Source organism: Cyprinodon tularosa, unplaced genomic scaffold, assembly GCF_016077235.1.
Source record: "Cyprinodon tularosa strain WSP-4 unplaced genomic scaffold, ASM1607723v1 ctg181, whole genome shotgun sequence".
Lineage (NCBI taxonomy): Eukaryota > Metazoa > Chordata > Actinopteri > Cyprinodontiformes > Cyprinodontidae > Cyprinodon > Cyprinodon tularosa.
The window spans coordinates 1,024,333-1,049,996 of NW_024038614.1; the positions used below are offsets into that span (position 1 = coordinate 1,024,333).

At 39.5% G+C, this 25,664-nt stretch overlaps 2 protein-coding genes across 14 annotated transcripts in view; both read left to right on the forward strand.

The window, feature by feature from the left end:
• Positions 1 to 22: 22 nt before the first annotated feature.
• jpt2 (Jupiter microtubule associated homolog 2) lies at positions 23 to 4,896 on the forward strand. Its single transcript, XM_038282306.1, has 5 exons — positions 23 to 190; positions 1,376 to 1,527; positions 2,087 to 2,238; positions 3,044 to 3,080; positions 3,673 to 4,896. The coding sequence occupies exons 1-5, from the start codon at positions 135 to 137 to the stop codon at positions 3,906 to 3,908; spliced, it is 633 nt and encodes a 210-aa protein (XP_038138234.1). The 5' UTR covers positions 23 to 134; the 3' UTR covers positions 3,909 to 4,896.
• Positions 4,897 to 9,476: 4,580 nt separating this feature from the next.
• The window catches only part of mapk8ip3 (mitogen-activated protein kinase 8 interacting protein 3), a 43,342-nt gene continuing 27,154 nt past the window's right edge, over positions 9,477 to 25,664 (forward strand). For 9 of the 13 annotated variants that reach the window (XM_038282290.1, XM_038282295.1, XM_038282296.1 and 6 more), the window contains exons 1-4: positions 9,478 to 10,396; positions 23,158 to 23,278; positions 23,536 to 23,606; positions 24,748 to 24,839. In XM_038282290.1, the coding sequence (XP_038138218.1) occupies positions 10,097 to 10,396; positions 23,158 to 23,278; positions 23,536 to 23,606; positions 24,748 to 24,839 (584 nt within the window). In that variant the 5' untranslated portion in view covers positions 9,478 to 10,096. Of the gene's footprint in view, positions 10,397 to 23,157; positions 23,279 to 23,535; positions 23,607 to 24,747; positions 24,840 to 25,664 lie in introns of all 13 variants that reach the window. The other 4 variants (XM_038282303.1, XM_038282302.1, XM_038282297.1 and 1 more) reach the window with 2 other exon arrangements.

Sequence of the window (25,664 nt, forward strand, 5' to 3'; positions counted from 1 at the left end):
CACAACTAGGCGGGTCAAATTCTTTGGGAGGTTTGGTGGTTGGAGCACAGACAGGGGGCGAAGTTGTTGGTCGTCTAACTGGCGGACGAAGAAGTTTCTCTCTCAAAACTTGGCGTAGTTCAAACAAAACCAGTATGACTTCGACGAACATGTTCCAGGGATTGGATACCGGTGGAAAACCAAGTTCAAGGTGATTAAAAATACCAATTAAGAGCTAATTTAGCTGAAACCGTTAAGGTTGATAAACGTTGTCGGACAACGTTTTCCGCTTTCTTGCAACGTCACCTGACTATATTATCTTTAAATACTATAGTTTCGATACATATTTATTTGTAGGATAACTTTGCATTATATATTAAACCAATTTACCAGTTTTATAAATACTATGAGTATTACTGTTTTAGTCAAACTCAAGCGTCTTATAGCCTTTATGCTAGCCTACCAGGCGTTGTCTGTCCCTGCGGAAGTGGAAAATGCTCCTCAGTCTGCTCCTTCTTTTGTATTCACCAATACAAGCGTGATCACATTGCTCTTGTTACACATCGGCGTTTTTCGAAAACAGTAATGCGGTTTAAATCCACTAAATAGTAGCTATAGCCTCTATAAATGGCGTCAAACTCACTAGGACATGTTTTCCACGCATACAGCATTATTTATGATTATATATATTTTTGATAACATGTAATTTAGCTGTGTTTACTGTTTGTCTGCCACACCATACAGAAAGATTACATGTTTTCTATTCCTTTTTTAAAATATGGGACTATTTTGTGACTGTTCAACCAGACTCATTCTAAAAACTGGCTACTCATTCTTTTTGGTGGCTTTAAAAGAGTCATCATGTCGTCTTGAAATGTAGGGAGGACGATTTTAGTATATCACTTAGGTCTGATTAAGCATTTCTGAACTGTATTAGGAGACCATTTGATGTTTTAGAAATTTTTCTAATTTCTTAAAAGACAAAAAACACACACACACACACACACACATATATATATATATATATATATATATATATATATATATATATATATATATATATATATATGGATAAAGTGATGGATGATCACTTTATGATGGATAAAGTTTGATTCATCATAAAAAAAAAATAAAAAAATAAAGATATGGAACAATGTGTAATTGTTACTCAAAACCTATATAACAGTGTGTTTGGTTTTTTTAGCAATAAAAGCATGAGCAAAGGTTCTACATTTCCCTGCAATGACGTATAAATCAGCCTCTTAGTTTAGTGATATGGACTTAAAAAAATATATAATAAGAAGCTTTTCCCTGTTTCTTTTTTAAATAAATATTTTCAAATCTAATGGAGATTAGAGGTATTTCAACAAGAGCTCTTACTCTTTTTCCCATGCAGGGTGCTGCGGCCTCCTGGTGGGGGCTCTAGTAACCTTTTTGGTGGCTATGAAGAGGATAATGCTCAGTCAGGGCGACCTAATAAGATGGCCTCTAAAGTTTTTGCCCCACCTGAAGAGCCCCAGAATGTATCTAGACGCTCCAATCCTCCAGGTCAGACCTTTTTTTCTTTGCTTTTTTTGTAATTTTTAGAACTGATGATGGTGAAAACCTAACCAAGGTTAAGCCGAAAGTGTGAAAGTTGTTACCATGATGTGATCGTTCCAGTATAAATAGAACTCCTACATGTTAGGCTCACAACTTTCCTGCTAGATTTTCCCATCTATGTTTTAAAAGTCAAATAGATGCTGAGCTCCGTTGAAGTGTTAAAGCTTTTCTAACTTTTGATAGAAACTCGTTTAAGGGTTACAGATGTTCATTACTCTATCGCAAAGAAAGTCGATAGAAATTGGAACATCTTTATTGTCCCTCAGTGGGGGAAGTTGGTGTTTCAATAGCAAAGATAGGCAAATTCTAGCATGCAGATTAGTACCAGGTGAAATATGACAACCAACATAAGAATTAGAGGTGGTACAGTAAGAGAAAACTCATAAGAGAAACCAAAACAGAACAGCTATTAAGAAGGATGATCTCAGATTCAGAAATATGTGAAATTGAGTAGATTTTCTTTCCCGATTGAATACTTCTGTCACTAACTAGAGACTTTGAGCAGGTGGGAAGAGTAGTGGGATATTTGGAGAACCCGAAGCACCAGCTCAGCCACAGAGGCCCGCACCTCCCTATGGAGCAACCAGCAACATATTTGGGTCTGCAGAAAGCACACCTGTACAAAGCTCAAGCCGAAGCCACCCAAACAAGCCAAAGGTAGGCCGGAAACCCAGCTTTAGATCACACTGCTCACTTCCCATCATACATTCAGCAGGTTTGGTTAATTAATTAAAACTTTTTTGCATTGCTAAATATTCAGTAACTTTTTATCTAAAAGGATTTAAGAACCAGGGGATTTTCTTCTTCTTTCAGGTTGATCTGACTCTTTGTATAACCTTCTTACAGTCATAGAACGTAATGGACAGTCAGGATCTTACGAGGATACTGTGATTGACTTCAGTCCTTTCCTTACTTTGTGTTAATTCCTTTAGTTTGAGAAATAAAAATTTAAAGTCCTAGTTTTTTTGCAAAAATTGCCAAGTTCAACAAATCAAAACTCTGTCCCTTTATTTAAGAATAGAATCCAAATGTATAGAAGAGGGCGTGACTAAATTAAGTTTGTATTGGCAATATATTTCACAGCTTTCAGTTCTATTAAGATTCATGATGTTTTTTTGTGTGGTAAAATGCTGCAGCCTTTGGACTATGCAGCTGACTGATGGCTTGAGTGCCTTCATATAAACTTGGAAGAATCTGGGTCAAATATGAGACACTGTTTCAGGATAAATAGCAACGTCTTAGGTTGCTGCATTTGACAAAGTTTCAGTGTCTGAACCATGGTTAATTTGGTCATGGGATTTGCTGGTAATCTGCACCATTTGCTCAGGGAGGCAGTGGTTGAACTCTAAATTTCTCTTCCCTTCCTCATCATCTTTACTGATTACTGACTACAAGACTGAATCTGTATACTTTTTCTCCCATTCATTTTATTAAGAAAATTATATCTTGGATTTTATTGCAGGACAATCTAAGTGTGGGACCTGAGCCTGAGTCACCAGGTGAGTCCATGCTGGGACTTCTTATTTGAAATGCGGGAGATCATTTAGCTAAATTCATGAATATGGAATCAAATGAGTCTAAATAAAGGACATGATTAACTTTATACAGTTTTGATGCAGTATATTTATAATTGGTTAGTTATGATTCCTAAGAGCAAAGTTTTTTTTTTTTTTTTTTTTCATACACATTAGGTCACATGGTTAAATGATTTTCTCCTTTTCAGGAATCTAAATCTAGCAGAGCTATTTCTTTCACTAATCCTGCTACTTATCGTAGAGACCTCTCTGTGTCTGAGGCAGACTGTAAACAATGTGGTGCTAAAGTTTTAGAAGCAGAACAGAAAGGAGAATTTTTCCCTCAGAGTAAACAAAGGGCCTCTGATAACTACTGCAGTAGATTCATTTACTGCCATGCTGCAGCCTTAATGCATTAGAGCAAAATTCAAAATTCTGCCATAAGTGTTACATCCCAACAACTAGAGTGTATATGAAAACCAGTTTTATATAATAGCATTATGTTTAATCACTTGGATCTCAGCTGTGGTTCCTCTGTGATGGATATGAAGCAGCATTTCTTTCTTTGTTCTTTAAGCACCTGAAGCCAAAGTCAGCCAGCCAGAAGTGAAAGAGGAGATTGCCTCCCCGGCTCCTGCTCCAGCCAAGGAAGAGCCTCCAGTCATCTCAGCCAGTCCAGAGCCTAAGCCTGCTGCACCACTTCCTGACGAGACATCGCTCAAAAAGCATGAGCCTCACCTGGGACCTAAGCCTCGCTCTCACAACAGGGTCCTCAACCCACCTGGAGGAAAGTCCAGTGTGGTTTTCTACTGATGGTCTGAGCGCACCACTTCTCTCAGTGTTTGCTTTCTTTGCTTATCTCATTCCTGTTCTCCTCTCCCGATGGTTATTTCATCATTACCTGTACAATGCAAGGCATGCCTGAGGATTTTCTTTCTGTTGCTGGTGGTGTGCTCCACATCCAATTTAGAATTTGTGATTTCAACTTCTTTCAACTTCTTTGCACTTTTCACACTGAGTCCTGTATTTTTTTTTTTTTTTTTTTTGGTTCATCAATCTGCCTCAAACTGAATCTGAATCCTGCTATGATACAATCACTCACAGTCAGCTTGCTAGGTATTTCACTATGACTGTATGATGATCAAACTTAGCTGTGCGGTTACTTGTTGGTTTTCATTTTGTTAACTGGATAAAGGCTAGATCTCCAAAATTAGATTTAAAGGCCTAAAATTGATGTGTGAATCTGTTCATCAGTTGTATGTTGTAAAAAAAAAAATCAACTTTCTCTTGATATCTTTGACCTCTTTATCCTTACGGTTTCAGCGTTCAACCTGCATGACTGTTTAATTAGATGCCTTATAAAAAAATTTCTTTGCCTTAATATTTCTTTAACAAGTAGGCAAAAAAGATTAAAGCTGAAGCACAATCTGTGTAAGAATGGATGGAGCTAATATGAACGCTCCCACTGATTTCCAAATGTTTCTCTTTGCAGTAATTCCATTTTGATTGTTTGTGAATGTATTGTTGCAGGTACTTCTCTGCTCTGTCCTCGTTGCTTGCATTATCAGAGAACATACTTTTCTTTTGCTTTGGGGTCAGCCTCTTTTTATGTTTTAAATTAAAACGGCTGAAGACGTGTAAACTGGTGGGCTCCTCTACAATCGCCTTTTTCATCCTGTCATTAAACCAGACGAGTTATTCTGATGCCACTTTGTCCCCTCTCTGTCAATGTGCCTGGCACTAAATGAGTGCAGCAGAAGAAAGGAATCCTGTGTTGAAATAAAACCTGATTTTGCATTGAGAACTTGTTTTGTTTTCATTCCTAGAACATGGAAACATCATTGAAAACCTTGATTTCATTAAAGACCAATATAATGCAAGTCATACGCGATGAATGGTCAAATGGAGCAAAGAAAATAGTTTATTAGAGGTGGGGAAATGGGTAAAGAAGAATGAACTGTTTAAAAAGATGAGTAAAACTCAAAATCCTTCAAATAAACAGTACTTTAACATATATTTGGAACACTGCACATTCTATTAAAAAAACAAGAAATTTCTAAAAAAAAAACAAACAATTATACTAAAAGTCAAGAAATAATGTTAAAGCAGTTGACATCTTTATGATCTTAAATCTCGTACTGTTTAAACAAATGTTTGAACATTTAAGAACTTTCCTGGGAATGATAAAACTGTTGGAAAGTAACTGTTTCTGATAACTTCTTCACATCTGTGGCGCATAAAATCAAACTATTTTTGGTCAACCACAGAATGAGAAACATCCCCATATTAGGATTCTTGCACCACCATGCTTCTCTGTCCTGTAGCTTGAATCCAGTGTTTTCAGGTCATCTGCCAAACCGTCTGGCCTTAAAACCCAAAAAGAATTATCTTGTCACCAGACCACAAAGCCTTTCTCATTTTAAGCCAGTCTGTGTTTTTGACAAATTCTAACCAAAAATACCCAGAAACAGAACTGCACAAGGGAAACATGCAAATCTCTACACAGATAAAAAATACTAAATTGAAATGAGTTGAGTCAAGTTTGTTCTAACAACGATTAGATGTTACCGTAAAGCTGGAAACTGCGGAAATATTACATTTGAATTTCCTTTTATGAGTTTTTAAAATGATTGACAAGTCTTTCTCATCTTTGTTAATTTTAGGGTATTAGGGCCTATTTGTCTTCACAAAATAGTTTAAACTCAGTTAAAATTAACCAGAGTTTTTGCAAGTCTTGCCACTCTTGGTCAAACAGATTAAGGTCTGAAATTTAATTCCAAAAAGATTCTTATCAAACCCATTATTGGTGTAACATTGAGAGGTTTACCAAAGCTCCTTTACGTCCTTATTGGAAATCCTGATTTATGTCTTCCACTGACGGGAAACCAACCTCACAGCATGATGCTACCACCTCTATGCTTCAGCATATGGATGCTGTGTTTAAGACGATATGAGCCGTGCATTTTCTGTTACACAGCATGTTGGAACTAGGCTGAAACATTTTTCAATCTCACCCGTTTAATTTAGCAACTCAGCTTCATAGAGTTTTCAACTAACAGATTATTCCACCTGAGCTGTGGATCTCTACAGCTCTTCCAGACTTACCATGAGCCTCTTGAATGTTGCTCTAATTGATGTTCTCCTTTCTGCGCCTTTCAGTTTAGTTACAAAGTTGTGTCTCTTTAGATGTTTTAGTTGAGTTACTCTCTCCTAGTTAACTGATGATGGATGGATTATAGCAGTCTCCCCAGACTGGTAGCGATTGGTTACCTCGTTTCTCATCTGTTTCTGTTTTCTCTGGGCATAATGCTTATGAGATTTAAGGCCTACTTCATGTTGTCAGATAGGTTCTACTTAAGGGCTTTTGATCCTCCCTGGGTGTGGCCAGTGAAATTTAACCTACCCACTGAAAAGTGAAAAGGAGCAAAAGAAAAAGGCCTATACAATTTTAATTTTGACTTGTTTATTTTTGTACAATAATTATTGCTTTCCAGGCACTGTTGGGGCACTGTTTACAACTGAATATCAGTTATATCAACCCTGATTTTTCTTGTGGTAAATACTTTGAAATGTTTATAAATTGTAAGGAAGAGTAAATGGCTGCTAGATCTGAGGTCTGTGCAGCAAATATGCCATAGAAATGTTGCCTAACCTTTCTTAACCAGAGTGCCTTTGTTAAACTGGAGTATATAAGAAGCAATGGAAAACATAATGTATTCCCTCGCTCCTTCTGTTGGTCACAAAACGATTGCTAATTCACTCCTCTTTTGTTTGTTTCTTTTGGTTTCTGAGTGGTGAGGAAAAAATGCTGCTGACTCACTGCCAGAGGCTCAAGACTTTAACGGTTGCACATCCCAGCAGGCATTTCTATTTCTGTCTTTGCTTTAAAATCAAAGACTTGGGGGTGAAAAAACAATTACAATGCTTAAATAGAAGATCTGTATAAATGGGGTGGAATTGAATGATTTGTTTAAAAAAAAAATTTTAACAGGCTTTTTCATAGTTGTCTAGAAAGCAATACTGCCTTTTGTCTTCTTCATAAAGGGATTTTCCTGCCTGTTATTACCAGGATTCTTGAATAATCACTGATGCGGACACACAACAAGTTATACCCAGTGAGAAACATTTGGAGTTCCTTTTAGACCCTTTCAACATAAAAGTAATAAAGATAAATGGAACACTGCCTAATGCTACCTTCAGTCCGCACGCTTCAGGGGCATGAAAGCTGCTCTTGACGCGCGTGTGAGCTTAGTGTGAACAAGCATCAAAAACGAAGCACTAGGCGCTCTCCTGCTGCTTCCATAGCGTGCAGCCTGAACATAGCATAAGTATAGATGCATCTATATGTGTATATAATGAAACCAAACATTCAATGTCAAATTAGAATATTGCGTACAAGTTAATTGTTGGAAACTCACAGCCTAATCAAAACGTGCAATGGTTTCCTGAGGGTTTACATGATCAATCACTTTGGGTTAGTAGGCAACAAAATAATGGAGAAGACTGTTGACTTTACAGATACCTCGAAGATACAATCAGGACCTTTCAAAATTAGGCTAGCCCACAAAAGGTCATGGCTAATGAAGCTGGCTTTTCACAGAGTTCTGCATCCAAGCATGTAAATAGAAAATTGAGTGGAAGAGGGAGATGGGTACCCAAAAAACTTGCACTCAAGTAACACTAATAGTAACACAAAGAAAGATTAAAAATAAATAAACATACAGTAAGCTACATACAGTAATTACAAAATAACAAATTTAGGTGGAATGGACATGCTTTGTTTAATACACTTTTCAAGTTATAAACCCATTCCCACAGACTGCCATTCTGCGTTCCTAAACAAGACCCTTAACCCCATACTGCTCCCTGGGCGCTGCACAGTGCCAGCCCACTGCTCCCCAAGGCGATGGGTTAAATGCAGAGGTAAATTTCTCTAGTGTTTGATCAATAATTTCTATTATTATCATCAATTATTATTATTAACTAAATCAATAGTTGCCGTATAATAGAATAGGGTAAATCACAGTATGCTATTTACTGTATACTTACTAGACCTCCAAATGAAATGGCAGACTCACTAAATGGGAAAAAAACACTAAATTAATAAGCGAGTACAAAAAAAGAAGAAACTGTGTCTCTCAGTGATGCATATTTGTTTAAAACAAGCTTGTTTTGTTTTTTTATGAAGTGAAGTTACTCACAATGTGTAGAGTAGCCAGAAAATGTACTCTAGTAAGACCAGAAAGTACAATGATATAAAATTACTCCTAGTAATGCTTTTATTTTTATTTATTTTTATTTTATTTTTTTAAGTTCCTCAAGTAAATATATAACTTAGCAAATTTAACTAATTACTACCCACCTCTGAGGCAGAGGCACAGAATCCCTGTTGCTTGAAGTCCAATGACTATGGGGTGATGTCAATAGGAAGATTTAAAAAAAAAACACCAGATCAAATGAGGCAAATGACCTGAAAACATCCTTTCGTGATTCTAGAAGTACCTCCATGGACCCCGAGGGGGTCCATGGAGGTACTGCATGGGGGTCATGAAAATTTTGGTTGCTTTCACTTTTTTGTTATACATATATTCCCCCCTGCAATGTTTTTCCACTAATTGAAACACACGTGTTTAAACACATGTTTTTAAAAACACATTAACATGAATTCAACACACTGTAGCAAACAGATTAACAGAAGCATATGATTTCTTTTCAGTCATCAAGCCAGGCACCATTTCCTTCAAAACACCTGTCCCAGGAATCAGAATCAGAAATACTTTAATAATCCCAAAAACTTTTGTTACATTATCCCATATGTAATAGAGTGACTAAAGAAGCAATGACATAACGACACAACAACAGGCCCGTAAGCAACATTATCTGGGTGGGCCCCATATGAAGTACAACACCCCATCAATTGTACATAACGGTTATGGTTTTAATCGACGCTCTGGTTTACCCATAATTCCAAGCTGTAGTGTAAAAGATAAAATACTCAAATAAATCGTTCTTTTAGGATGTTTATTGCGGTTTGAGACATATTTTATGAGTTTATTTTCTACCAACCGTCTAATGAACTATACACAGATATTAAGATAGTAATTACAAGTACTGCTTTGCTATTGGTGTCGCGTTTTAATCGGTTCACCACCGTCTTGTAACATGGCATGGTTGGGATATAAATAAGGTCCGGTCATAAATAGTTCTAACAATAACATTAAAAAGTTAACATTCGCACCATAACGTCTGCAAAGTGACGTCCTAACATGGTTAAAAATAACTTAAAAGCTGTCGAAAAACCCTATAGACCATCATTAAACTAGCTTTTATTTTGAAGTCTCCAGCTGTTTCCCTGTCTGTGCATGTCTGACTTGACTGATTGCAGACGGCGTGACGTCGGGTTGACTCGGCCAGCTGGCTCCTCCATCCGAGCGGCAGGGAGAGCCTCTCCCAAAGGGAGACATCACCATCAACGCCCGACGCTGCTTCATCATCTGCCCGCCGGAAGAAGAGAAAAACATGCCGCTGTAGCGGCGGATCGGGCTCCAGCGGCCATCCGGAGACTGGGATTATTTATTCACCTTTTGATTGACTTCATTACCCCGCCGGTGTAATGGCAGGGGTCCATGGCTGCGGCTGCTGAGGAGCAGGTGCAACATCATCATCATCGTCGGAGGCTTTTTGATTCCTCGGCATGGGCTGGGAGAGGGCCGAAGCCCAGGCTGGATCACTCGGAGAGAGGGGGCAAAAGGCTGGGCCGCTGCTGGGGGCCAAAGCCTGCTGATACAGCTCTCTACATATTTTAGCCCGTATTTTCCCAATGAAGCTCAAGGTTATCTGCATGCAGCAGGACGCCACACATCTGTAGAAATAATGGAATAAGCGCTTCCTGCTGTCTGTTCATCTCTTTTCCTCTTTTTCTAAGTGGATCGCGTCCAGCCCTACAGGCCTGAACATTTCCTGCTGAGCCTTGTTTGGACAAACCGAGTTGCGCCGCCAAGATGATGGAGATAGATGAGGTGGTCTACCAGGACGACTACGGCTCCGGGACCGTGATGTCGGAGCGCGTGTCGGGCCTGGCCAACAGCATCTACCGGGAGTTCGAGCGGCTCATCCACAGCTACGATGAGGAGGTGGTGAAGGAGCTGATGCCGCTGGTCGTCAACGTCCTGGAGAACCTGGACGCGGTGCTCACCGAGAACCAGGAGCACGAAGTGGAGCTGGAGCTGCTGAAGGAGGACAACGAGCAGCTCATCACCCAGTATGAACGGGAGAAAGCGCTGCGCAAGCAGGCGGAGGAGGTGGGTGACACACAGCTCCTTCAGCATCACCTCCTCCAGCTGCAGATGGAGCTGCTTGTTGGTCACTATGTTTAACTTGTTTTGACAGGGCTAAATAATATGTGTCCTTAATCATAACAAAAAACAGCTCATATTATGACACAGTTACTGATACACTCTAGTAGGGCTGAGCCAAGGTATAAGCGAACCAGGCTGCTGCTTAGACCAGCAGGGGGCTCCACCAGGACATCTCATTTCTTTAGTTTAAAGCTTTCGAAATTTCTTGGTGATTTCTAATAGGCACATTCTACGGAAGAGGATTAGGGCCAGACTTTAATCTATCTCAGAATTCTGACTTAAATCTCTGAATTCTGACCTTTTTATCAGAATTCTGACTTTAATCTATCTCTGAATTCTGACTTTAATCTCTGAATTCGGACTTTTTTTTATCAGAATTCTGACTTTAATCTATCTCAGAATTCTGACTTTAATCTCAGAATTCTTACTTTAATCTCTGAATTCTGACTTTTTTTTATCAGAATTCTGACTTTAATCTATCTCAGAATTCTGACTTTAATCTCTGAATTCTGACTTTTTTATCAGAATTCTGACTTTAATCTCTGAATTCTGACTTTTTTATCAGAATTCTGACTTTAATATCTCTGAATTCTGACTTTAATCTCTGAATTCTGGCTTTTCCTCAGAATTTTGACTTTAATCTCAGAATTCTGAATTTTTTCTAAGAATTCTGACTTTATTCTCAGAATTTTGGATATTAATGTAGATGGACACCATGAAGGAAGACATGTGGGAGCACTCAGCTTCACTGACAAAGATGTGAGTTGTTTGAGAGGGCCAGTGACACATTGGTGGAAAATGACGGAATTAGGCAACTTTTTACGTGCCTGAGGGGTCCCCTCATTAATAGAGGAGCAGAAGATCATTAAAACAAGAGAGCTAGTCTCTAAAACAGACATGGTTATGGCTTGCTGCTAACATGTTTGTTAGCTGTCAGAATTCTGAGAAAAAAGTCAGAATTCAGACTTTTTTCCCATATTAAATTGAAATAAAATTTAAAATCAGTTACCTTTTTTTTTCAGTGGCCCTAATCCTCTTCCATAAAATTTAAAATAATGTAAAGTTCTCTTAAATTTTTAAATTCAAAGTCCTCTTGCAACTGATCTAATCATGCAATCTGAAGTCTCAAGGAACAACCTTAAAAAAAGAAACACCCTTTATGATTTAAGTTTTAGAAATTGTAAGGTTTAATTCCAGCCACAGCAGTCAATAACAGACAGATGAAAAAACATTAAGTGTAAAACATCCCTTGTGGGGTATATACAGTACCAGAGGCGTAGCCAGAAAATGTTTATAAGAGTGGCCAGGCAATAACCATGTACACTGAGGAGTGGCCGAAAGTGGATAGGCACCAGAACCTCACGGTCAATCTACATTGTTCCAACAGGAAAATGAATGAGCAAAACATCCATAGTTTCTAAATAAAGACAAACTATACTTTCCAACAGCCTTTGCTAACAAATAGACGCATATATTTAAACATAATTGTAATTTTTAGATATAAGGTAATGTGGATAAAACTCAGTTTTGAGTTCTGGGGCATAAATCTTTTCCATTGTCATTAATTACCTACTTGTATCAATAAACATTCTGCATAAAATTTATATTTACAAGCACTAATAGCTACATACATTAATTATTTGATAAGTTTTTATTAAAATTGTCATTTAACTTTGATTTCACTGAAGACTCCTAGATGACTTGCAGAGACATATCTTTCTCTTTACCCCATATATCACAAAATCTAATTCTGAAAAGAGCCTGAATTCTGCACTTATCATCTTTGATGTTAGTATATATTAATGTGTATAATTAACCACCAAAAAAATAGAATGTTTAGAATATTCCACTTGAGAGTATTACTGTTGCCACTATCTGTATTACAGAGAAAAACTGGTAGGGGTGGCCAATGATTGGCTAAGGGTGGCATGTAACAACCATACTATGCATATTACTGTGGGTTAATAGATTATATTAATTAGGCTATGTATGCTTCCAAAAACAAAAATAAAAAATCCACCATCCCCCCCTTCTTTTCTTTTACAACTCATTTAAAAAATATCAAGTTGAGTAAAATACAAACTAGACACTAAAAATTCGGAAACAGTATTAAGTTATTAAGACATGCATCCCAGACACATTGTTTCCCCTTAAAGCTGAAGTCTGTAAGTTTTTAAAAATCACTTTTTTGTCATATTGGCTAAAACTGTCCCTATGCCCAGACAGCAGTACATGTGATATGTAACCTGTGAAAAAAACTGCTTCAATTGGTACCGCCTACTGCCTGTATTTCAATCTGGAAAGAATAATTCGGGACGAGTCAAAACAACCAATCACAGCCAGAGGAGCGAGAGGGGTGGAGCTTGGAGGTGGGGCATGAGTGAAGCAGAGAGGGTGGGGGAGTGACGTGAAACCTGTTTTTCTTCAAATTTTCAGTCGAAGTCTGCTCTCTTCTCAATGTTACAGACTGCAGCTTTAATGCAGCAGCACTTAGAGTGATCATTGAATGCCAAAGACGTAGACCATAGCAAAATGGTTAACAGAGCGGTTTGTTGTTCTTTGATGGCACCAAATGGTACTTCACATCCTGCCATATGTGCCTTTTTTGAGCAGATATGGACCAAAGTGCACATATAAAATTGTTAAAGTAAAAAACAAAAATTACTTTTTTTACAATTATTTAAACTGTCCCAACAGGATATTTATTTGTGTGCCGCCTATAGATGGGGTATCAGAATAGCACATCTTATTTCGCTTTGAGAATGCTCTTATTTGTACACAGTCATCTTCCTGCTGCTGGTATTCACAGCACTTTAGCTGTCTAAAGTGCAATTTATCAGCAATATGTTTTACTTACATATTGCTTTTATCAGGCCTTTGGATTATATTCAATCCTACAATAAAAGCTTTCATTATGCAAAGTAAAGAGGAAAAAAAATAGGATGCAAGTAAATACTGTTCTTGGTGATAATGGCCCGTCTGCAGAGACTTGCAACAAAAGCTGGAGTGGTGAAAGTCAGGGAAGTCAGGGAAAGTGGTGTAAGTCAGGAATTATAACAAAAATGTGTAACATTTTTCCCAATCTTGCATTTGCATCCTTATAAGTGAGTGACATTCCCCTTTTTTACTAGCCCAGTGAGGGGAAAGTCCTAAGCCCCATTAGCAGCGCAGATGAAAGTCGGTCAGGTATACCATAGGTCTGAGAAATACCTTTACTGTTTAAAATTATATGGCTTTACATTTTCTATAAATTCCTTAATAGTTCTAAAAAACTGACATATACTCTTGCTCAAAGGAAGCAAGAAAACCTGCCTAGTAACAGCCAGATAGTTTTGTGATGTCCCTATCATGTCATGTAGGTTGTTTTGGGGCAAACAGGAAGTTTAGAGCAATGTGTTAAATAATATAACTTATAGATATTTAAATGCAAAATTGATGAAAGAGCTGAAAAGATCATGGAGAACATGGAGATAGAATTATAAGACAGTCTGAAAAAAATATGGGTGACAACAAGTGATGTTATACACTGAGACGGGGTTTGAAAGACAAATGAACCAGTAGAGCTACTCAGAGGAACTATGGAGAAGATGAGGCAGAATGAAGGCTGGGTAGCTGAGTGAGGCAGACTAATGAACAAAGAGGAAGCTGAACTATTATGCAGAGACTTCTCATGAAAGGAAAGGGTAATATCACTGAATTATAAGAAAAAACTAAGAAACTGAAACGCAAAGGAATTATATAATAGGCCAATTTCTCATTAAGAGTAACACTAGAGTATGGCAACACCTTTTTGACATAAATGGAATTAGTTGAAACCAAAACCCAAACACATGTCTATAGTCGAATGTTTTCCACTGTTTGTTTTCTGTGCTGGGTATTCATGTTATGAACCCTGTGGTAATACATCTCACTAGTAAACTATTTTCATTTAATTTCATTTTTGTTTTGAGTGGGGGTTTATTTGTTTTGGTTTTTTTTTAAGTAGCAAACCTCTTTGTCATTTGTTATTTAAACCTACTGGTCAGAGTTTGCCTAAAATCAGTCACAGTGAGGTCATATACAGATGGGTACATAATATTAAGTTTCTGTTTGGAAATGTCTGTGTTTTAAAAACATTTCTCTATCAAGTGCTGATGATCAGGGTAAATAATAGTCAACACAACTTTAATACGTTTAATAAATATTTAAATTAGGGCTGAAACAATTAATTTGATTAATCGATTATTAAAATAATCATCAACTAATTTAGTAATCGATTAATCATTAATATATATATATATATATATATATATATATATATATATATATATATATATAAACATTGTCAATTTAAGATAAAAAAAAACATTATGCTCCATCCAGAACTCCTCATGTGGAAAACTTTTAGTTTCAACTGATTTAATTTAGTAAAAAGTCTTCTTTAAGGAACAGTTGGCTATCCCATTATTAATCAATTAATCAAAATAATAATCAGATTTATCAATCTGCAAAATAATTGTTAGTCGCAGCCCTAATTTAAATATTTATTCTAACAAAAGTAAAAAAAATAAATAGCCACTTTTAATTTTCAACTGTGAAACTGCAAAAAGCATTCTCTGTAACATTTAATCTTTAGTTTTTTTTTTTAATACCTTAAGTAAAAGAATCATTTAAGAAAGATAATGGATAAATCATTGGTGAAATATCTTTGCTTCTTCCTACACCTCTTTAGACACTTTAGGTTAGTGTTTGGTGACTCATCTTGGAGTGGCCTATTACATAATAAACTAGAATAAATGGATGAAATAATTTAAATATCGAATGTTATAAAATATTTCTGTGAATCTTTTTCTAAGTGACTAACTTTAGAAATGGCTGCCCAGATTTTAGTAACTTAAATCATCATCCAGCCTGTCATGATGCCCTCCCAATCGACGAGGTACTGCCAACCGCGACCTCGCCGACGGGAGTCCACGATCCGGCGGACGGTGAAGGCAGGATGACCATCGACTTCCAGGGTGGGTGGAGGGGAGTCGGATGGTGGGCACAAGGGACTCGAGATGACTGGTTTAACCTGAGAGACGTGGAACGTGGGATGGATGCGGAGAGTCGGAGGTAGTTGTAGACATATGGCTGATGGGTTGATGACCTGGGTAATCCTGTATGGACCAATGTATGGACCAATGTATCTGGGTGAAAGCCCCTTGAGAGGGATGTCCCGCGTGGACAGCCATACCTCTTGTCCAACTGAGTATTCCGGGGCAGGACGTCTCCTAGAGTCGGCAAAGCGTTTGGTTGTCTCGGAGGAGTGATTGAGAGTGGTGATGGTTTCTCTCAAAATGCGCTGGCATCGACGGATGTGTTGGTTGACGGACTGGACTGAAATTTCTCTTTCGTCTGCGGGGAAAAGAGGTGGTTGATAGCCAAGACTGACCTGAAAAGGAGATTGAAGCTGATTTGAGGGAATTGTGGGCGTACTCGATCCAGGTAATGTACTGACTCCAGTCGGTGGGGTTATTTGATGTCAAACAGCGAAGGGTGGACTCGAGCTGCTGGTTCATTCGTTCTGTTTGTCCGTTAGACTGTGGATGATAGCCAGAGGTTAGCGAGGACTTACAATTGAGAGCAGAGCAGAAGGCCTTCCAGACTTGGGAGATGAATTGAGGTCCGCGATCTGAAAGAATCTCCTGGGGGATCCCATGTAACCGGAAGATGTGTTTGATCAGAAGCTGGGCGGTTTGGAAAGCCGTGGGAAGTTTTCTAAGAGGGATCAGATTAGCCTGGGTGCCATTCCGAACTTAGTCCCGCCCACAAAGTTTGAGGTCGGGGAAGTTCGGTCTGGCTCTGCTCCATAGTAGCGCGAGTATTATCGCCCACTGTCAGGCGATCCAATCAAATTGTCAGGGCGGGCTTTATACGATGATGGACAGATGACCAACAGTAACGTAATCAACCACGTGACCAATGCGCGCTTGGGTGACAACAACAATGGCTGCCGCTGGAGAGTTTAGGTGAGTAGATTCTGCTATTAGGTCTGTTCTAGAAGATATCGACAGCAAATTAATTTTAAAAGAGGAACAGAGAAACGCGATCAAGTCTCATCTTCTTATTATAGGCGTGCAACTGCACGCTTTGATTTTTGTGGACAACAACTATGCCTTGCTTAACATACGTCACGCAATCCGTTGCTCTTATTGGTTGTAGGTCTATCCAATTGAGTGCAGAGGCATTTTTTTTCCTGGTTCGTTCGAAAGACGCCCCATAATCACAGCTCTATGGAGCAGTATCAGACTCATATTCTGACTAGAATTGAGTAGGACTACGTCAGGCTAGGATCAGATGACAGGACTTTGAAAATCGGTCGACAATGGTGAAGATTGTTGACATACCTCGGGAGATGGGTAGACCAGTGACGAAATCGATAGCGATATGGGACCAAGGGCGCGAGGGGACTGGGAGAGGATGCAGCAGACCTGAAGGTGGTTGGTGAGAGGCTTTGTTTCTGGCGCAGGTGGCACAAGCCAAGACATACTCCTTGACATCTTTATGTAGAGTAGGCCACCAGAAACGTCTAGAGATTAAAGCCACTGTTTGGCTCACCCCCGGATGAGCGGAAAATTTGGCAGCATGCATCCACTGTATCAGGCGAGATCTAACAGAAGAGGGGACATATGTTCGGTTAGCAGGACCGTTAACTGGGTCAGGTTCAGAAGCCAGGGCTGAGTTTATAAGATCGGTGATCTCCCATGTAACCACTCCAACAGTGCAGGATGCTGGTAGGCCAGGTTCAGGCGTCTCGGATTGATCAACGGAGTAAAGACGAGAGAGTCGGGTTTGACGTTCTTGGATCCGGGTCTGTAGGAAATAATGAGGTTGAAGCAAGAGAAAAATAGGGACCACCTGGATAGGCGAGGGTTGGCTTGTTTAGCTGATTGGATGTAAGCTAGATTCTTGTGATCAGTCCAAACAAGAATCGGATGCTCAGCTCCTTCCAACCAGTGTCTCCATTCCTCCAATGCCAGTTTTATGGCCAAAAGTTCTCGGTCTCCAACGTCGTAGTTTTGCTCTGCGGAGGAAAGTCTACGAGAAAAATAGGCACAAGGATGAACCTTTTGATCTGAGTCAAGTCTTTGTGATAATACAGCACCCACTCCAGAGTCGGAAGCGTCAACCTCGAGGATGAATTGTTTAGCTGGATCGGGTTGGATTAGCACTGGAGCTCTGGAAAACAAAGTTTTAAGTTTAACAAATGCAGCTTGCGCCTCGGGGGTCCATTGGAAGGTTCTTTTGACTGATGTTAAGGAGGTTAGAGGGAGAGCTGTTTGACTGTAATTTCTGATGAATCGCCGGTAAAAGTTGGTGAACCCCAGGAATCTCTGTAATTGTTTTCGATTTTCGGGCACAGGCCAATCCAAGACTGCTTTTATGTTATCTTCTGAAGGTTTAATCTGCCCACCCTCGAGCACAAACCCCAAAAAGGTGACTGAAGACTGATGAAACTTGCATTTTTCAGCTTTGACGAAAAGTTTATTTTCCAGTAGTCTTTGTAACACTAGGCGGACATGTTTCTTGTGATCAGAATGATTCTTGGAATAAATGAGTATGTCATCAATGTAAATGAAGACGAATACATTCAGGAAGTCTCTGAGAACGTCGTTAATCAGGGCTTGGAAACATGCAGGGGCATTAGTTAGACCAAAAGGCATGACCAAATATTCAAATTGGCCCAAGGGAGTTTTAAAGGCTGTTTTCCACTCATCTCCATCTCGAATTCGGAGAAGGTGGTAAGCGTTCCTCAAGTCGAGTTTGGTAAAAACAGTAGCCCCTTGAACGGGTTCAAAAGCTGAAGCAAGTAGTGGGAGAGGGTACTTATTTTTAATAGTTATTAGAGAACCGTCCTTCTTGCCAACGAAAAAGAACCCTGCACCCAACGGGGAAGAAGATGGGCAAATTATTCCGGCAGCTAAAGACTCATTTATGTATTTTTCCATGGTTTCTCGTTCAGGTTTGGAAATATTATAAAGTCTGCTGCTGGGAAGGGGTGCTCCAGGTAATAGCTCAATAGCACAGTCATATGGTCTGTGTGGTGGAAGGGACGTAGCACTGACCTTACTGAAGACAGGAGCCAAATCATGGTACTCGGAAGGGACAGAAGTAAGGTCAGGAGAGTCCATCTCCCCCCCACCTCTAGGGGACCCCACAGCGGGAGCTGCTGAACGGAGGCATGTTTCATGACAAAGAGTAGACCAGGATTCCACATGACGATCAGTCCAGTTAATATGGGGATTATGTTTCTCCAACCATTCAAAGCCAAGCACCAGAGGGGAACATGCGGAAGGAAAAACAAAAAATGTTATGGTTTCACGATGATTACCTGAGATAAGTAGCTCGAGAGGCTGGGTTTGATGGGTGACCTGGTGGAGTTTCTTCCCATCGATAGCAGAGACACAAAGAGGCTGGTTTAGAGGAACGGTTTCAATTTGAAGCTGCTGGACGAGATTAGAGTCAATTAAATTTCGTTCACAGCCTGAATCGATGAAGGCAGAAAAAGAGAGGTTCTGGTCTGAGAAGAATAAAGTGGCAGGAAGCATCAGACGAGGAGATTTTTCAGTGTTAACATGGCCCGCCAGACTCCTCAAAACCTCTGACGGGCCCCGGCTTTTGATTTAGTTGGGCATGAGGCGATGAAATGACCACTCTCACCACAGTAGATGCACAGTTTGCTCAGAAAACGTCTTTGTCTTTCCTCAGGAGTCAGCCTTGTATGTCCAACCTGCATGGGTTCAATTTCCGTCTCTCCAGTATGAGAGGCCTGAACAGGCAAAGGGAGAGACTGGGTCTTAGGTCTCGGCTTGGACAAATGTTCTGTGGGAGCAGAAAAAACAGTCACGTTATTAGAAGCAGGGGCAGAGGCAAAGGAACCCTGATTCCTATTTTTGGAGCTGTTTCTGGCTCGAATCCTGTTATCCAACTTGATTGTAAGGCAAATAAATTCTTCGAGTGTTGCAGGTTCGTCGAGGGTTGCTAGTTCGACCTTGATGCTTTCGTTTAAAGCTATAAAGTAAGCGCCTTTTAAAGCACTTTGATTCCATCCGGAAGCAGCCGCTTTTACCCGGAAGTTAATGGAGAACTCCGCCACTGAAGAATTTCCCTGTTTGAGATTGAAAAGAGCACGAGAGTCAATGGTTTGATCAGTTTCTTGGTTGAAAACTTGAGAAAATTCAGAGACAAAATCGGAATATTGACAACTGAGGCTTTCGTCAGAGGCAAACCTTGCCTGAGCCCATTCCAGGGCTCTTCCTGTTAATTGGGACAGAATGAAAGTTATTTTCTTCTAATCCATGGGAAAACTGCTGGGAGAGTTCTGAAAAATAAGGCGACATTGAAACAAAAAACCCTTGCAGTCCTTCATATTACCAGAAAATTTCTCTGGAAGACTCGGGCGGAACTCTGGTGATGACGTCACTGCCGGTGACCTCGGAAGCGGAACTGGACCCGGAAATGTTTGCGCTGCCGTCGTGGCATTGGCGCTGCTCATGTAGTTAGCTTAACTCTGAAGCATATGATTGTGAGAATCAACCACACGATATAACTCACGTAGGTTTTGAGTTTGTCTCTGGATCTGAGCATCTTGCTCCTCCAATCGACGGTGGAGATGATCTGCTGGGCCTTGTGTTTGGCCGCAGTGTTCTGTCATGATGGGTTCACTGATGAGACCCAGTTATGCAGAACACCACGGAGACGGAAACAGGAGTAAAAGTTTAACAATGTTTATTGTTCACAAGCACATGGAATATTGTCTGGAACTGGTTCAGGCCTGGGGACTGGTTCACTGGAGTCTGTGTAGATAACAGAGCAGTTAGCTTTGAGAGCAATTGGGCTTGGGTTTGTGAAGTTCAGATTAATACCTTGAGGGTTCCGGTTTGAGTTTAGAGAGAGGAGTTGTTGGGACCAGAGAAGGTTTGTTTCAGCAGAGTCCAATAACTGCTTCAGCGTCTTACTTCTGATGAGGGCACAGACCTTGGCTTTAGTTTTCTAGCTCTTAATCCAGAGCTGCATGGGAAATCCAGAGAAGAGTCTTGGGGTTTGGCTCAGAGGGCAGGCTCGGCAGTCTAAGCTCATCCAGAGCTCACAGAGAAAAACTGGTTTCCTGGAAACAGAGACACAAAAGGATTAGAATCCTAGCAGGACTCAGAGAGCAATAAAAGATTCTCAGAAGGTTCTTTGGCTCAGGTGCTAACCAACTAGATTCAACACTGTGGCCTCGAGGCAAGGTCTGAAGACAGCTTTTATACTGTGGATCCTCTGATGATGATACGAGCCACAGGTGCGTCGAAGGCTCGGCTCAGGAGGATCCACGGCGGACTCTGCTGGAGGAAGGTGGTACTTCTCCAGCTCCCAACACAGCCATGATCATCTGATGCCCTGCATCTTTAGATATATCCATGCTTCAGGATAACTGGAAGCAAACTGAACTCAGTGGTTTCTGTAGTGGAAATGAAAGGTGGAACACAAATAAAATACTGCAGCTTTTTCAAACATGTTTAACTTACTTATATTTTGCCTAGTATAATCTGTTTGTAGTCATTCTTATCAGAAAGATGTTTACTAATGTTAAAAATAAAATCAATACAGTTAAAGAAAGGAAGTTAAAGAAAGCTGGTAAACCTTTGGGAAGGTACCCTCAACATTAATGAGTGACTGGGAACACAACACATGTTCCTCCCTTTTTAACAGCTTCACATCTCTTCTATTCATCAAATAATTCCCATTTTTTCCCCTCCTTTCGATGGTTGTGACCAAAACACACAACGCAGCGTATAAACAGATCGTTATGTCTGACCATGAGTGGAGCTCAGTGGGGGATGGGACGACGTCCTTACAGTTGCAGTGCAGGAAATCAATAGAGCACAGAGCAGTGGAACTGTAACCTGATTTGTTCTAGTGAGGTGCAGACAGAGGGATAAAAACAGACTGAAAGAAAGAGGTTGGAGTAAATAAAGCTGCATCGGGAATCTGGTTAAAAAGGCAAAGAACTAATAGGAGAAAAAGATAACGAAGGAATCTGACAACACATTAGAATTCACCATCTTGATTAAATGTAGGGAGCAGGGCGTATTATGTAGCTCCGATTACAAGGTTGCAGGGGCCTACATGATGGGAAATGAAAACAGCACCCATAAATCATTATCAACCATTACCAGTTTTTAGAATCAGCCGCCCTTTTTAACTGTTAGGGACTTATCAGGTTTTACACTTTATGCCTTTTGCTTTGCTTGTTACATCGGTGCTTCTTATCATATCTGGGTTTAACCTTTTGCACATGAATATTCAGGCTTAGTCTCTTACTAAAAGGTGTGACCTGACAACAAGTCTACAAGGATTATCAGTGATTATGCAGCTTCTTTTTCATCCCTTTCTCAGCTGCTGTCATTTCACTCCCTTCACGGGTTTCACAGGTTATAAATAGCTGAAACTGTCACCGACCCGCATTCAGATGCACTTGGCTGCATTTTGTCGGGGAAGTAAATTAGATCCACTCTATCGCCAAATAGACACCTGCTGAATTATTCATCTTCCACAGAAAGTACACAGAACCCAAGAAACGTCATTTTTATCCATCTCAGTGTGGTGGTTTGATTCCTGATCATGCTTTTCCTGATCGTGTATGTGGGATCTCTACATTCTTCTGAGATATGTGGTTTTAAAGCTTAAGAACGGTGAAAATTTCATTGGTTCGAGGTGGAATGATGGTTTCTGAAGCTGCTCTTAAATTAATAATCTGTCCAGAATGAATGCAATTTAAGATGCAAACAAAAAAATTAACATCACAAGATATTTTTTGGCTGCCCTCCTTTCCTTTTACAATATTTTTGCTATTTATATGGGTAAAATACACAAAAAAAGATTGTATTAAACTTTGATTTAATGCAAAGACCAAAAAAAAGAATGATAATATGTTTATGGGAATATGCAGTGTTAGCTTTAAGCCTTAAATCATACTTTGCATGTAGACCAAAGCAGATCCGTTGTGGTCTCATCTGTGGAGGGAACCATGGCCTCATGTTCCACATGGCTTGTGGCAAAGTGCAAATGGGATCTCTTATAAATTTCTATAAAAAAAAAATGGCGAGAAAACTTTTGTCTGGCTATTTTTCATTTCCTCTTGCTGAATGTAGAAATTTTATAGGATATGAGTGCTTTTGCAAGAGTCTGTAAAGAAGGAAATGTTTACCTGAGATGGAGAATTTTACTCAGAAATAAAAAACTCATGTTTTAAATAATTGTGTCCCCTAACAGATACTGTATTTGATGACATGTATCTTTGTAAGAGCTACTCCATGTTCAGTCCTGTATCTGTGCTGCAAAGTGACCGTGGTTCTCCCTGCAGTTGGAGGATTACAGCATTAAGCCTCTCTGTTCTTACAGCATTGGGGAAAAACTGGGCGGCTTTGTAGACAGCTTTATGAAAAACAAAAACACAGACAGAAGTGTGGCACTCCGTACGTCCAAATCGTAAAACCCCTGCATATCTTACAAACAAATCATGCACAATTTGACAAAACCCAACAGGAATAACTAAAACCTGCTCTCAGTTGCAATCCGAGCGCTCCTCTGATGAGCTTTAGTAATACATCTAATCATCATCATGTCACAAAACTTTTCACTTTTTCTTGAGTTAATTATTAAGGTTTTAGTCTTGTTTTATTTCCTTTTCTCTCTAGAAATTCATTGAGTTTGAGGACAGTCTGGAGGCGGATAAGAAGGATCTGCAGATGCAGGTGGAGTTTCTTGAGCTACAGGGGAAGCAGTTAGAGCTGAAGACCAAGAACTACTCAGACCAGAGTGAGTGGATGTTCACTATGTTATTTAACAAAGCAGACGGCTGAAATCGAATGAGTCCTCTGTTATCTTAACTGATTCATTCTATATTTATTAATTATTCATAATGAACCAGCATGCCAACTATAAGAAAAATATAGAAAATAACTTGAACTATTTTCCTGTCATACATCCTTCTGGTTTTCACTACATTAATTAGGTCCTTAATTTTGTTTGATTTTAATGTTAGAATAAAAGAAAAACACTTTTTTTTCTTACAGTCACTCGTCTTGAGGAGCGCGAAGCAGAGATGAAGAAGGAATACAACGCTCTTCATCAGCGCCACACTGAGGTAAGCAGTTTTTCTTGTTGTTTGGTTGTTTATTATAATTCTTTTTTATGTGTTTACAGAACAAAGTCTATACGTTTCCTTCCCATCCAGGAAGCTTTTTCAATTTTGAATTGGAAAAGCTTCCTGGAAGGGAAGCAAAACATCTTCAAACTTGGAAACAAAGTGCAGTGGATTGTTTTTAACTTTTTTTTGGAATGACTATGACCTGGATGACTGAGAATCTTCACTTTCAGGTTATATTCCTGATAACTGTATTTGTTTAACAGAATAAAAAAGGTTCTGTTTTTGCAGAGTATGTGTGCTAAAGTGTTAAAATGTTGCAGTGAGTTTTTTTTAAATTGCAGTAATGGAAAACTGACAACTTAAGATAAATGCACTCTTTGATTCAAAGTACATTAAGTGTTAAAAGTACATGGGATGGATATAAGGAATTTCCAAACCCATTTGCTTCCCTAACAAAATTGGAATTTTCCCAATCATCAGAGCGTCTGTGGACATTGTCTTCCAATACCAATGTTTAACTAGTTATATCCCTGGTATTTAGATATGGTGTGACACTAAGACCATTTTCTTTTAGCACCTAGATCTTAGGCTAAACAATGTTGGTCTATTCCATAAATGTTGGCTTTGGCAGGATGGACATAACAATGAATATGAGTAAAAAGCATCGCCTGTCTACTGTACAGTGTAGGACCCGTCATGCTGTGGGCCTGTTACTCTTCCGAAAGCCCTGGAAACCTTGTCAGTGTGAATGACATCTTGATGTCTTTGAAATAGCAGGAAGCTTGGGCTTTTACTAAAGCCACAATTGATCCTTTGCAAATGCTTTGTTCAAAATGTTTCAACTGCAACAGAAGCTGATTTTTAAGGCTTTCATGGATGTTTAGCACGTCTGAATGTCCCAACAAAAGAGAGGCTCCTGGACTTCTGTCACTGCGAAATGATTATCAGCTAAACTGTACGCAAATGTTTATAAAATAAGTCCCACAATTTTAACAGTTAAAAATAATTGTTTTGATATTTTAACCTAAACTTTAGAACCCTATCTGACTTTGCAGTGTTTATCTTTGCAGTGTGGCTACAGTCCCTGTTTTAGTGTCTTCCCTTTTTTAAAACCATATCTGAACATGTTTGTCCACAGATGATTCAGACCTATGTTGAGCACATAGAGCGCTCCAAACTTCAACAGGCGGGCAGTAACAGCCAATCAGAAGGCCCCGGCTGTGGACGAACGTGAGTGGACATTTTCTCATGCTTGTTTCTGTCACACACTGATTTGTGGATTTTAACATGTAACTCTCACATGTTGTCTCCTTGGTTCTGAACATGTCAGGCTTTTATGTGTCATCATCATGCTGTGCAGAACAGCTCATCCGTTCCACTGTTGCAGATCAGATTCTGTGTGCCAAAAAGAAAAAAATATATATATTGCTACTCATTAATCATCTTGCAGGATTCGATTTCATGAAGCTGTGCAGCTTAAAGGAATAGTACACCCAAAACATGATTAGCCTTCATTTTCTACTCACCCCCATGCTGAACAACACTCTGGAGTACTTTTTTGATATCTCAAATGCATCTGGAGATCTGGGAGGCTTCTTGCTGTCTGCTGACATTCAAATAATGGAGGTCTATGGCGCCCGAGACAGAAAGGTCCATAAAAGTCCACAAAAACGTGTCAATATTCCTCCATACTGCTCGTCCAATGTATTCCAAGTGTCTTGAGTGGGTAGCATCCAGAATTTACTCGAATCAAAGTCATTTAGAATGTTTTTAGAGCCTAAACAGTAGTGTATAGGATTTCCTGAAAGTGCATTCACGAGTCTACGGAAACCGCGGCAGACCAAACCAGATGAAAGTGCGCATTCAGCTCGGCAAAGAACTCATGCTCTTCCTCAACACTGAAGTCCTCAGACATTTTTCTTTCGTTGTTTCTTTCTTTGCACAGGTAAACAGCACATTTCTTCTTCTACGCTTGCATTATCGGCAGAGCAGACGCTGAATGCGCACTTTCATCTGGTTTGGTCTGCCGGCTTCCGTAGCGTCCTGAACGCGCTG